At 43.8% G+C, this 13,556-nt stretch overlaps 1 protein-coding gene across 1 annotated transcript; it reads right to left on the bottom strand.

The window, feature by feature from the left end:
* Positions 1-4,621: 4,621 nt before the first annotated feature.
* On the bottom strand, positions 4,622-13,535 carry LOC125552242 (protein TPR3). The gene is made up of 27 exons (XM_048715732.2): positions 13,254-13,535; positions 12,956-13,121; positions 12,684-12,863; positions 12,487-12,600; positions 12,215-12,373; positions 10,847-11,024; positions 10,643-10,763; positions 10,432-10,547; positions 10,144-10,297; positions 9,943-10,052; positions 9,782-9,851; positions 9,631-9,704; positions 9,425-9,520; positions 9,243-9,338; positions 9,010-9,137; positions 8,687-8,921; positions 8,410-8,574; positions 8,232-8,333; positions 7,988-8,134; positions 7,484-7,594; positions 7,039-7,218; positions 6,834-6,962; positions 6,648-6,743; positions 6,376-6,564; positions 6,118-6,287; positions 5,022-5,301; positions 4,622-4,935 (listed from the first exon to the last, which is right to left on the bottom strand). Exons 2-26 carry the CDS (start codon positions 13,033-13,035, stop codon positions 5,094-5,096), a joined length of 3,408 nt encoding a protein of 1,135 aa, XP_048571689.1. The 5' UTR covers positions 13,036-13,121; positions 13,254-13,535; the 3' UTR covers positions 4,622-4,935; positions 5,022-5,093.
* Between the last annotated feature and the right edge of the window lie 21 nt (positions 13,536-13,556).

Here is a 13,556-nt window from a genome sequence, read left to right as displayed (position 1 = left end):
ATGATCTTATCAGATGAACCACGATGTCGAGGATTCAATCAACCCCGTATACAATTCCCTTTGTCAATCGGTATGTTACTTGCCCGAGATCCGATCGTCGGTATCCCAATACCTCGTTCAATCTCGTTACCGGCAAGTCACTTTACTCGTACCGTAATGCATGATCCCGTGACCAGACACTTGGTCACTTTGAGCTCATTATGATGATGCATTACCGAGTGGGCCCAGTGATACCTCTCCGTCATACAGAGTGACAAATCCCAGTCTTGATCCGTGTCAACCCAACAGACACTTTCGGAGATACCCGTAGTATACCTTTATAGTCACCCAGTTACGTTGTGATGTTTGGCACACCCAAAGCACTCCTACGGTATCCGGGAGTTACACGATCTCATGGTCTAAGGAAAATATACTTGACATTGGAAAACTCTAGCAAACGAACTATACGATCTTGTGCTATGTTTAGGATTGGGTCTTGTCCATCACATCATTCTCCTAATGATGTGATCCCGTTATCAATGACATCCAATGTCCATAGTCAGGAAACCGTGACTATCTGTTGATCAACGAGCTAGTCAACTAGAGGCTTACTAGGGACATGTTGGTGTCTATTATTCACACATGTATTACGATTTCCGGATAACACAATTATAGCATGAATAAAGACAATTATCATGAACAAGGAAATATAATAATAATCCTTTTATTATTGCCTCTAGGGCATATTTCCAACACCAGATTCGTTGACTAAACCTCTTCCTCGAGCAAAACATGATCAACACCAGAACTCTATGGGTGTTCGATTCATCACAATGTAACTAGATTATTGACTCTAGTGCAAGTGGGAGACTGTTGGAAATATGCCCTAGAGGCAATAATAAAATGGTTATTATTATATTTCCTTGTTCATGATAATTGTCTATTGTTCATGCTATAATTGTATTATCCGGGAATCGTATTACATGTGTGAATACATAGACCACAGCATGTCCCTAGTGAGCCTCTAGTTAACTAGCTCGTTGATCAATAGATGGTTACGGTTTCCTGACCATGGACATTGGATGTCATTGATAACGGGATGTGATGGACAAGACCCAATCCTAAGCAGAGCACAAGATCGTGTAGTTCGTCTCCTAAAGCTTTTCTAATGTCAAGTATCTTTTCCTTAGACCATGAGATTGTGCAACTCCCGAATACTGTAGGAATACTTTGGGTGTGCCAAACGTCACAACGTAACTGGGTGACTATAAAGGTGCACTACGGGTATCTCTAAAAGTGTCTCTTGGGTTGGCACGGATCGAGACTGGGATTTGTCACTCCGTATGACGGAGAGGTATCTCTGGGCCCACTCGGTAAGACATCATCATAATGAGCTCAATGTGACTAAGGGTTGGTCACGGGATGATGTGTTATGCAACGAGTAAAGTGACTTGCCGGTAACGAGATTGAACAAGGTATTGGGATACTGACGATCGAATCTCGGGCAAGTAACGTACCGATTGACAAAGGGAATTGTATACGGGATTGCTTGAATCCTCGACATCGTGGTTCATCCGATGAGATCATCGTGGAACATGTGGGAGCCAACATGGGTATCCAGATCCCGCTGTTGGTTATTGGCCGGAGAGTTGTCTCAGTCATGTCTGCATGGTTCCCGAACCCGTAGGGTCTACACACTTAAGGTTCGATGACGCTAGGGTTATTAGGAAGATTTCTATGTGATTACCGAATGTTATTCGGAGTCCCGGATGAGATCCCGTACGTCACGAGGAGTTCAGGAATAGTCCGGTGGTGAAGATTTATATATGGGAAGTCATCATACGGTCACTGGAAATATTCGGGGGTATACCGGTATTGTACCGGGACCACCGGAGGGGTTCCGGGGGTCCACCGGGAGGGTCCACCTGCCCCAGAGGGCCTTATGGGCTGTAGGTGGAAGGGAACCAGCCCCTAGTGGGCTGGGCGCCATTCCCCCCTAGGGCCCATGCGCCTAGGGTTTGCGGGGAACCCTAAAGGGGGGCGCCCCCCTTGCTTGGGGGGCAAGCCCCCTCCCCCTTGGCCGCCGCCCCCCCTCTAGATCTCATCTAGAGGGGCCGGCCCCCTTCTCCCTATAAATAGAGGGGCGAGGGGAGGGCTGCAGCACCACATCCAAGGCGCAGCCCCTCCCCTCCCCAACACCTCTCCTCCTCCGCGTGAGCTTGGCGAAGCCCTGCCGGAGAACTACCACTCCATCACCACCACGCCGTTGTGCTGCTGCTGGAGCCTTCTTCCTCAACCTCTCCCTCCTCCTTGCTGGATCAAGGTGCGGGAGACGTCACCGGGTTGCACGTGTGTTGAACGCGGAGGCGCCGTTGTTCGGTGCTTAAATCGGATTCGACCGCGATCTGAATCGCTACGTGTACGACTCCTCCAACCGCGTTCTTGCAACGCTTCCGACTCGCGATCTTCAAGGGTATGAAGATGCACTCCCCTCTCGTTGCTAGTTACTCCATAGATTGATCTTGGTGATGCGTAGAAATTTTTTAATTTCTGCAACGATCCCCAAGAAACACGTGCATATATGAACTTGTCATAACTTTCGCGCCCAAGCTCCAATTTAGGTTGTTCTTATTTTCTTGGAGAGGCAACGCAATGGTGAACTCCAATGCTCAAATTGACCGCGCGCATCCTTCGGTGTGTTCAAGTCATCCTTTGGGATTATGTCATTTTTGAGAGTCCAACATCGGAGCAAGCTGGTCAGTCTGCTTCCACGAGCTTCTTTGCAATAAGAGAATGATATTTGATTGCACTTGGGTCCGTGTGAAAAATGCCAATAGAGGACGAGCTCCTTGAGCTCGTCTTCAAAATATCATTTTCTACAACCCGCTCAGAAAAATCATTTTTTTATGAACATACATACACATGTATAACATGTATGCAAAATTTCATAACATTATGCTTTCATATGTGGCGTACAAAAAATAACAACAAATACATATTTACAAAATGGGCTGACTTTTTTATTGTTGGGCTGGAATTTTTTACAGCCTATATACATCACAATGTTTTCAAACTAATTTTCACACGGTCGTGCTGAACACATGTAAGTTTCCAAGGAGCCCGTCCTCCAAAGTTTGAAACTAATAGATGTGCCTTTTGAATTTTGTGAAAATAGCGGCCTCCAACGAGCCCGTCCTTCAAAAATCCGCACTCCGGGTCTGTGGCCCTTTTCCTCCAAATTCCAAGCGGTTGAGCTTTAAGTTCGTGTAAAGTGACATACGTAGGGTACGTGGGTTGCAGATGCTGGCACATTCTGCAGCATCGGCCGTAAAACTGCCCGTGATGTACCGATCTAGGAGCATGATGACCAGCTGTCCACCTGACCCGGGGCTTGATGGAACAGTGGTACGAAGCATAGGACACAGTACGCGACCGACCATATCTCCTCGGGATGCACGCAGCGTATTGCATCTTTTTGGGCAGAGGCCTGCAGGCTGCAGCAGCTGTACACACCCACCCATTGCTTGCCCGCTGGCCTGGGTCTGGGTGGATCGCCGACCGACCCTGATCGCCTTGCTGTTTTGGTTTGTCTACTTGCTCGGTGGCGCGCTTTGCCCGCCTAAGCCTAGCGCCTAGTGGCATCCTCTCTCCGGCCGGCCCTCGCCACCGTACGTACGACGGCGTGCATGCATGGAGTACGTGCAACGACGCAGGCAGCTGGCCTGCTTCCTTTTTCTCGCTTCTTGCTTGGGGGCTCCTCGCAAGTGCGATCCTGCATGGGTCACACGTAATGCACGGGCCTCACACAGGCACAGCCATCATGGCCTTTCTTTCACCGCAACGGTGGAGCTAGCTTGATTAGGCGGCCCTCCTATGCTAGTTTGGTGCTGCGTCCCCTCTGTCCCTCTCCACCCACTCTGCCGCTTCTCTCCTTCCCGATCAAACATTGGTGCTAACAGCACGTCCATTTCTGTGTTCTCGTTCATTGATCTGGGGTTGGTGCCTGTTCGCCGCGCCAACATGCACATTTGCGCTATCCCGCCTTTTTGGCGGGCCAAAATGCCATCCATGGCCAACAGATTTCAGCCACTTTACTCTCTTGTTTGAAACTTTGGGTGCTACTTTACCATGCAGGTGTCCGCATCACAAGTCATATTTTTCCAGGGAGACAAACGTCCTCCCCAATCTGGTGGTTTCACGTCAAATTACGCCGTACGTGGCATCCACCCCGTCCGGAAAAGGACAAGTGCAGGTCGTATCATCCAGTCAAATGCAACAGATGCTCAGTTTCACCGACAATACAGTAGAGAAATCATGTGCGCTGCCATACATTGTAAATTAGAGTACTGCATGCAGAAGTCATGTGTGCCATCCATTGTAAACTGACTTACTCCCTCCGTTCCAAAATAGATAACCCCATTTTGTACTAACTTTGTACTAAAATATTTATTTTGGAACGGAGGGAGTATTAGCGACCCATAACTGCGAAGATCATCTTCATGATCATTCGATGCGCCTACCAAGAAAAGCAGGCATTTGGCAACGACGCAACAGAAGAGCGGCCTGACTGGATGATGAAGGCCGATATGGAGATTTGAGCGCACACCAGATGATATGACAAATGAAACAATGGGCAGACAACTGAGGGAAAAACAAGTTTTTACTTACTAGTCGGAATGAAATAAGGGTACTGATTAGGTACAGCCAAACTGCTACTAGAGACCTTATCTACTTGGTAATCTTTCCTCGTACCATGACAAACAGAACAAAATCAAACACTGGCACTAATCAATTCCTCCCTCACTTAATAATGGTAATATAATAGCAACATATAATATAAGCAACACACGAACTGCGGAACTGCGGTTAAGCCTTGGTTTTGGTTTTTATTGTGCTCCCGTCGACACCACCCTTGGAACCAGCTCTGTGAAGCCAAGTTGTAAAAGTGAAGCCCATCTGCACAACAAGGAGCGATTACATACTGAATCAAACTGACTTATTAATGTGTATGTACATTGACTTCTGAATTCTGAGATGGATACCTTGGTTAGTGACTCATACCACCATGAAGAGTCGAAGTGATAGAAAGGTCTAACACTTCAAACTTCTAGTTATTATCTTTCTGGTTGATCAGAACTCGAAGCTCCATTAGGAGGTGTGGACATGTTGCTCGTCGATCCATTCTCCGCTGGTGGAGGAATTCCCCACTTTCTCTCAGATTCCAACGGTTCCATGACATAAACGCTGCCATCGGTAAGGCCTAGAGCAAACTGATTTGCTTCCGAAGGATGTGCCGCAACCACAACTGGATGAACATTTGAACTATAAAAGAAACATGTCAGCAGTTTACTCACAATTCAACAAAACCAGTTTCTGAGTGGCAAATGTACTAATGACTTGCTTGTTAAAAGAATAGTTTTAAGGAAAGCAAACATGTGGGTGGCGAGGAAAAAAAAACTGTTCTATAGAACAGTTCTGTTGCAACTTTAGTTCAACAGAGCAACTAGTTTGTGGTTACACTACTGAGAGCCACAACGGCTTGCTGATCTTTAGATTCTTTATAACATATATTCTAAGTTTTCCTAAAAGCCTAATGATGTATTCCAATTCAGTTTGATACATGTAGCAATCCAAACCCATATACTTCTTTAAATATGGTAGTAAACTGGCAGGGTGATGCAAATACAGAACTTCCTCATGGAGACAATCCACAATCCAAATGCATTGAGAAAAAAAATCACTGCGAATTGAAACAATCTTTGTTCTATAATACCATACGATGGATTTTTATTCAGGTATATGTATCTTAAGGATTTAGTTGCTCAAGGCAACAAAAAATATAAATCTACCAAACAAGTATTAGCAATCTGTTAAGGACATGCACTTGCTAGTCTAAGCAGCACTTCAGATACCTCGAATCTGTTACTTCCCTTAGAAAGGTGTGTCATGTTATTGCACTGAACTAAAGTAATTGCATGAGAACAAATACCAATAATTCAAACACAGACCCTCTAAAATGAGGCCAACCAAGATCCTTTCAGAATAGCTACACAATTAACCCAGTAACTGAGACAGGTAGAAAACCCCACAGAGTCCCTGACAGAGTAAATTATGTTTGGTTTGAGCCTTATAGAATACCTGATATTTTGAGGAAGATAAGAAGCTGGAAGAATTCGGCATTGAAGTCTCAAACTTGATGCGCTAAATATGCAGACAGTGGCATCTAGAAAGCTTGCATAAATCAGTTGACTATCACATGAGAATGTAGCATGCGTTATTGGAGGAGCAGATGTCTCCCGAGGAGGCCACTGAAAGCAAAGTTAAGGAGAGTGAGCCACAAGACAACATTCATAGCAAGAAAGACTAAGCGTCAAATGATAATGAAAGAAATTTCACCTGCTTCACGGGTTCTAATTTTGAGGCATCATAGATGGCAATCTGGGTCTCATGGACAACAAGACAATGCTGTTGATCTTGGTGGAACTGAACTCGTGTGTCTAAGATGTTGGACGTTGGGCGACCAGATGGTATCTGCAAAAATCTGCTCCTTTGCCTCTCCCACCCATCAGTGTTCCAAACACATATCTACAACAGGAACAATCAGAAACTGAAGATGGAACAGAACTTGCTTGATAGACGTGATCTGACTAGATAGTTCAGTAAATAACCTGTGCATCAGCTCCAGAGGATACCAAAACATTTAACACATTCGAAAAGGCAAGACCTGTAATTTTCTTAGAGTGCCCTCTAAGTTTACTTTTGACCTGTACAAAAAACGAATACATCTTATCTGAGTGCACCTTGTTGACTACAGAAAAGAACAATGGTAATCATGTTATAGCAGGTGCTAATACCTCATCAATCCGAACGTTGTAAATTTGGATGGTTGAATCATCCATTCCAATTGCAATTATGTTGTTATCTTGAGGATGGAATGCGAGGAAAGTAGCTGCTGGTGGCGGAGGCATAAACGTCGTCATCGTCTGCGGTCACCATAAATGTTAGGGCATCTTCTACCGTAAAAATGATAATTACACATGATCACAATGATTTACTAACCTTAAAAGTCATCATGTTGAATAGAGAGATTTTCCCTCCTGAAGCTGACATGACATATGAATCATTCTTTGACAAAGCAAAGCAGTGAACGGCCTCATCAGGACTATTGTCAATTGTGTCATTAGTCATGAGAATGCCACTTGGAGGTTGCCATAATTGAGGAGAAACACTAGCAGTAGCCTAGAAGAGTGAATAGCAAACTAAAACAATTAGTAACAATCAAATATACAGTGTTCACCTGTGATGTACATATCTACTCCCTCCGTTCCTAAATATAAGCATTTTTAGAGATTCCAATACAGACTACATACGGAACAAAATGAGTGAATCTATATTCTAAAATGCGTGTATATACGTCCGTATGTAGTTCTTATTGAAATCTGAGCAACTATGGAGGGAGTAGTAAGAAAGCTGAGAAACTGTGCACAAACAACCAGAATTTCACCTTTCCAGTTGAATTTCGTTCATTACGTGGCCATTTCCACAGTAGATGGACGGCATTTGAAGCTAAAGCCAAGATAGCAACACCTGAATTTGTGTAGATCAGTCTCGAGATCTGCAATTAAGAAAAATAAAAACTTATGACAAACTAAGCATTGACACTAGCACACCAAACGGAACAATCCATAATACAAGTAAAAATGTGAGATGCCTTTCATGCATTATACAGTACATGCATCATTGACTGACTTGTAAGCCGTAGGTGCATACAGATAAGCATGTGCATAGCTTCACTTAGCAGTCATAATGAATGTTCATGTCCGCAAGACACTTGTCAAACATCAAGCATGTAACGAGAGCTAAAACAGTTGTTCTACACGTAGAAATCACTATGAATTAATTTAACAAAATATTAATCTTATAAATGGCAGTGCACCTACAAAGATTGCTAGAAAATGATGCATATTCAAACATATACAGAGGTAAAAGGCAAGGGAAGAAGTATCACCTTAGCTGTCCTAATACTATCACCTAGTTTTAATGATCTGCACTGAGCTGTATCAGTTATCTCCATAAGCTTCCAGACCTTTGACTTATCCATTGACTCATCAGCTATTCTAGGTTTTACATCAACCATGCTTCTGTTGTCCCCGTTCTGTCAAAAGAAGTCCAGAGTAAGATCAAGTTAGTTGGGATCACAATGTAAATTCTTTATAATATTAGAGACCAAATGAATCTGGATCAAAACAAACCATTGCAGTTATAGGTGATGGAGCAGCAGTTCCAGAACTGGTTGCAGCGGCGGCAGCGGCGGCGGCTGCCGCAGCAGCAGCAGTCAATGGGTTTATTAGAGGCTGCACCAATAAGAAATGATTGAGCCATGCGTGCGGGAAAAATAATCTCAAGTTGTTTCTTGGTTAAAGTAACTACCTTTGTTACAGTCTCAGATGCACTACGTGAAGCATCAAAAGAACGATTTTCCAGTGTGCGCAATAAACGAACACCATCAGCATTTGCTAAGACTTTGATACCATTATCAACAGTAGAGACTGCCAACAGAGTACCCTCCTTGTTAAAGCGGATACGCGGGCTTGCCTGATAATTGTGGGACCAGCCACCAAGTTAGAACAAGGAAGGAGATTCTTACTACATTTACATCAAATCACAAATTCACCAACATAAGCACACACAAACGAAAAGAACTCACAGGTAGGCCACCATCAGCTTCAATGGTAGTCAGAAGACTAGTGTTGTCCATGTCCCAAATCTTTATCACGAATTCATCTCCAGCAGCCAAAAACCTATTTCGCGTCGTATCGAATTGTACAACACCCATAGATCGCTTACGAAATCCCTGGTATGTTCTCTTCACCGCACCTTCACTCTCATTCCATTCCACCAGGTGTGATTCACCATCCTTGCTGGTCCCACAAGAAAACAATCTACATAGAGGCAAGAAAAGAGTGAAACAAAGAACAAACACCTGCATAATCCTAGCTAAAAATGTTAACAATGAATTTAGATACGAACCTTGAACCATCCGCACTATATGCCATCGTAGTGCACCAATGACCTGGTGCATCATAGTCAACTCTGGACCCAAGATTATCATACAGCCATGCCTTTATCTTTCCATCTAAAGCAGTTGAAAAGATGAACTGCGTAATAGGAAGGTAACATGAGGTAAAAAAACATTAGCTTCTGATAGAAAAAACAATACAATCTGGTGCAAATGCTTGAAATAATAAATGCTTTTCAAGTACCTGAATATTTTCCTTGTAATGTGGACAAACAGAATAGACAGGAGCTTCATGACCTTCGAAGGTAAATTGTTTTGTTCCACTAGTGGCCTCCCACACCTAGAATGCAATTATTGTAGACTTCATATTTCTAGTTAAACAAGATACAATACAGTACCAGAATTAATACCATCACAGAAACTCACCTTTATCGTCTTATCGTCTCCACAGGTAATTATACACAGCTGCTTATTTGGATGGGCGAATGCAATGTCATTTACGCCACCAACATGTGCATCAATCTAATCAACAGACAGTTTATAATCATATTCAGGACACAAGATAGCAAACCATGTACACAAGACAATGAGCCATAAAGCAGATAGTGAGTGATAAGTATATGCAGTCATACCTCCAAGTGTTGCCTAATATCATCGCCACCATGATAAGAATAAATCTGTACTATATGCCTTGAATAAGCAACACCTTTTAAACAGAAGATAACATTAGAAGAGGGCTAACTTGAAAGAACAGCAATACAAAAACTGTTCACGACATCTTACCAAACAAGGTTCCATCAGGACTCCAAATTATGCGATTAACTGACACGGTAGGATCCTTAACCAGTGCTGCCTGTTGGTACAATTTACATTTACACATACTTATATTATTGAGTACAGGTAAAAATACTAGGTTACTGAACTACATATTGCAGTGAACAAACCTGGAGGGCCATAGAACATTTCCCAAGCTCCCAAACCTTGAAGTTTCTTACAACAAGTCTCTCCTTGGTGCCAACATCCCACAATCCAATGTCACCAACATTGGTACCAACTAAAACAGATACCAAGTGAAAAATGCACAAGAATGAGATGCTATGGTAGAGATAAAGATTTATCATGGGCACAGACATTAAAGAGCTTACCAAGAAGAAGAGTTTGTTGAACTGGATGGAAATCCATGCTCATTGGAGCTGATCCTTGACTCAATGTCCGTGCGACAGCTTTATGGAAATCATCTTGCGGGTAGCTATGGCTCTGCGGATAAGTTACTGGCATCATATTCACCGGAAGATTCACCTGTGAAATACAACCCAGTTGCAATCAGGTATATATCGAGGATTGATTAGGCATAGCATGACAGTATTATCAAGTACCAACTGCAAGAATCCAATAGCGGTAACAGATTTTTGAGGGAGTGAAATTGCTAATACCTCCTCAGACAACCCAACTGGCCTGGGTCTCTTACTGACATGATCAGAATCTCCAGATGGATAGTCCATAGAAGGGTTAGCAGCCGAGGGTGTCCTAGGATGCTTCAACATAGCAGCTACAAGATATATGTGCAGAAGTGTTAATCAACCATGCAATGCCACCTATTCATAACGTTCGCGAATTCCTTGCAATATTAACAAACATAAGTACCAGGATTCGTAGGAGTACCAAATCCAATAGCACCTCCAGAAACAGCAGGATGTGTTACTGCTGGAGGGTTTGACATCCAACCGGCCAGAGGTGCGACAGGTGTTGGTGCAGGTTGAAAGGGCTGAAACAGATATAAACCAGATTATCAATAAATGTACACTTCCACATATAGATGAATTGTCCAGATATGCTCAACAAGCTTACTCCATGGGCGCCCAATTGGGGGAAACCACCAGGTTTAGGTATAGATCCAAGTAGTGGATTGTTTGCTGGTGATGGAGCACGTGCACCATTTGGTTGTCCACAAGAATGATCAACAAAGAGGGTCTTGATGTCAGGATTAGGCCTGGGATTTTTGCAAAGCTGGTGCTGCCAGTTTAAGCTGCCATATATTACAGAATAACATTACTACTATGATAAATGGAGTTAATGGTGGGTCCCCACCTTCCACCTCCTTCAAAAATAACAAACAAAAGCAAAAATAACAACAATTTCACAAGCAAATTAAGTTAAACAGAATTTTATTCTTATCCAAACAACATCCTCCATCGTGTTAATTACCCCACTCAGGCCTGGCGGCAGAGCAAAGAACATGGTTTAGGCCTTGCATGTGGTGGGGCGCAATGTCATCTAGGATGGAGCTCGGTTGAGCGTGACACCCAGGTTGATTGCATCGAGCAAATTGAAGTTGACAATAACTCACCATGCTGCAATAATATGATTTTTTTTTACACATAGCAAACCGTGCCCATAGATAGACTTCTTAATTAATGATCTTTCCCTCCACATCCAAACATATATGGTAAATCTAAAGATTCACAAACGTGTGGATGTGAAATTAAACCCAGAAACGTCAACTAGGACTGACTCTGATAATCTAATGGAATACCCACTTATTGACAATAAATAATGGAAAGGTAAATAGTAATGAATCAAGGAATGAATCTGCAAATATTTGTAACATCTTTACAAGTTTCGGTTCCAAAGAAATGGAGACTGCAGGTTAACAAATATTGGTGGCAATTTATACAGAGATTCTTTACTTATTTAAACTTCAAATTGTATTGGACTGCTGGAAAAATGTAAATGCAAACAGGTGACTCAATTTTTTGGACATTTATGACTGTAGGACCCACAAAACTCGTCACAAAGAGCAACCTTATTTACAATGTAAATACCTAATTGTTGAGATGTGTCAATGTACAAGATTATAACATTAAGAAACCAAGATTTGCATCTTCTTAAAAATGAATGAACAGCAGCCCTCACTTAACTTATGGCAAATAAAGCCAGGTCAAATTTTCCTAACCAAGAACGGTTGGTTTAAATAAATTTGGGGAGAACAGAATGTGGGGCACAGCCTCATTAGCTTATAACATTTTACTGGGTCAGCTTTACAAAGGATGAAATGAGGGTAAGTAATTTTATTGGATTAAAGAATGTTCGCCTAGTAGATCTATAACTAGCATCAGCAGTTCAGCAGCAAGAAATATGCAGCATATAAGAATAAATAAGATGCCCATACAACAAAGAGTAAGGGTGCCAAGATTATTATGTTTCTTTATGTGCTACCTCTGATTGATAAGTGTCCGTAATCTAGAACTCTTCAGATTGGGAAACTGAAGCTTGTCGCGGAATAAGGGGTTAGCTTCGATCAGCTTCTTCAGCTCAACAAGCATTATTGCTCTTGCAGATTTTGTATCACCATACTTGGAGAGCTGCTCATTCTCCCTATCAATAATAAAAGCAAAAACCAATCACTGAGCAGTCCAGTAACGGTTTGAGCCACACAAATGATGGCAAGAACCTAACGTTATAAGCAAATGCAATCGCGCAGATTTTACCTGAAGTTCTCCAGAGTCAATAGCTGTGTGATCTCCTTAAACAGCTCCTCATTAAAGGATGCAAACACCTTCAAGTCCTTGACCAAGATTTCAACCGCCTTGGACCGATCATGCCTGGCAGAAAACGAACAGATAATCAGTCATCAATTCAGTCCAGCATTTACAATTCTACATACACCTCTTCCCCCTGCACTTACTTGTCGAGGGCCTCGAGATACTTCTGCTTGCGGATCTCAAAGAATATCTTCATCGAGTAGCGGTTGTCGTCGACTTTGGTGAAGCCCCCGAGGTAGCGCTCCACCTCATCCCAATTGCCATTGATCACCTCATCCTCGAAGTACTTCATGTTGAAGTAGAAGCCAGACTCCTGCTCAAGCCTACACAGGGACAAGGGCTCCAAGTGAGCACGCTAGACAAACGAACAACACCAATTTTTGACTTTTTTGGGGTGGGGGTTTGAATCACTCACTTGTGGACGGTCTCCTTGAACTTCTCCTCATCGAGGAACTGCAGGATGAGGAAGACGAGCTCCCGGCTGAGAGAAGACATCCCCGCGTCCCCGACTCCTCACCCACCCAGGCGGGGCGGATGCAACCTGGCCGTAAACCTAGCCTGCGGGGGCGCAGGACCCCCCACTGCAGAATAAGATTCGGACTCCAGGTTCAGTTCACGATCGCTCACAGCCCAGCCGCGGCGGAAACAACATACGACGGGAAGAAAAAAAACAGATCAAAAGCGAGATCGATCCAGGCGGGCTAGGGCTTTACCGGCGGAAGGAACCTCCCCGGCTCGGATCTCCTCCGCTCCGCCCCGCGCGGGGCGAGCAGAGCGGGGCCGGCGGAGGGCTCGAGGCGGCTCGGCGGGGCGGCCGGCGGCGGAGATCCGGGGGCTGCGCGGCTTCCGATTTGGGGGGCGGCCGGGGCGGGGCTATCGCGAGAGGACCGAGAGGGCCGGGAGGATGAGACTGAGGCAAGGGGCAGTATCGTAAGTCAACAAAAGGGAACGGGGGTGTGGAGCAGAATTCCCCTATTTATATCGGACGAGACGAGACGATAATGGAACCCCCTCCC

This window comes from Triticum urartu, chromosome 4A (genome assembly GCF_056163025.1).
Source record: "Triticum urartu cultivar PI428250 chromosome 4A, HENAU_Tu73, whole genome shotgun sequence".
Lineage (NCBI taxonomy): Eukaryota > Viridiplantae > Streptophyta > Magnoliopsida > Poales > Poaceae > Triticum > Triticum urartu.
The sequence above is the reverse complement of the archived record's forward strand: the minus strand, read 5'-3'. Positions and strand labels throughout refer to the sequence as shown.

What these genes read in the sequence shown, in the direction of transcription:
- LOC125552242 (XM_048715732.2), bottom strand. Translation starts at nt 13,035, where the DNA reads ATGTCTTCTCTCAGCCGGGAGCTCGTCTTCCTCATCCTGCAGTTCCTC. An exon ending in CCCAATTGGGCGCCCATGGA is followed by an intron (nt 10,764 to 10,846) that starts GTAAGCTTGTTG and finishes TATCTGTTTCAG; the next exon opens with CCCTTTCAACCTGCACCAAC. An exon ending in ATTACAAGGAAAATATTCAG is followed by an intron (nt 9,138 to 9,242) that starts GTACTTGAAAAG and finishes CCTATTACGCAG; the next exon opens with TTCATCTTTTCAACTGCTTT.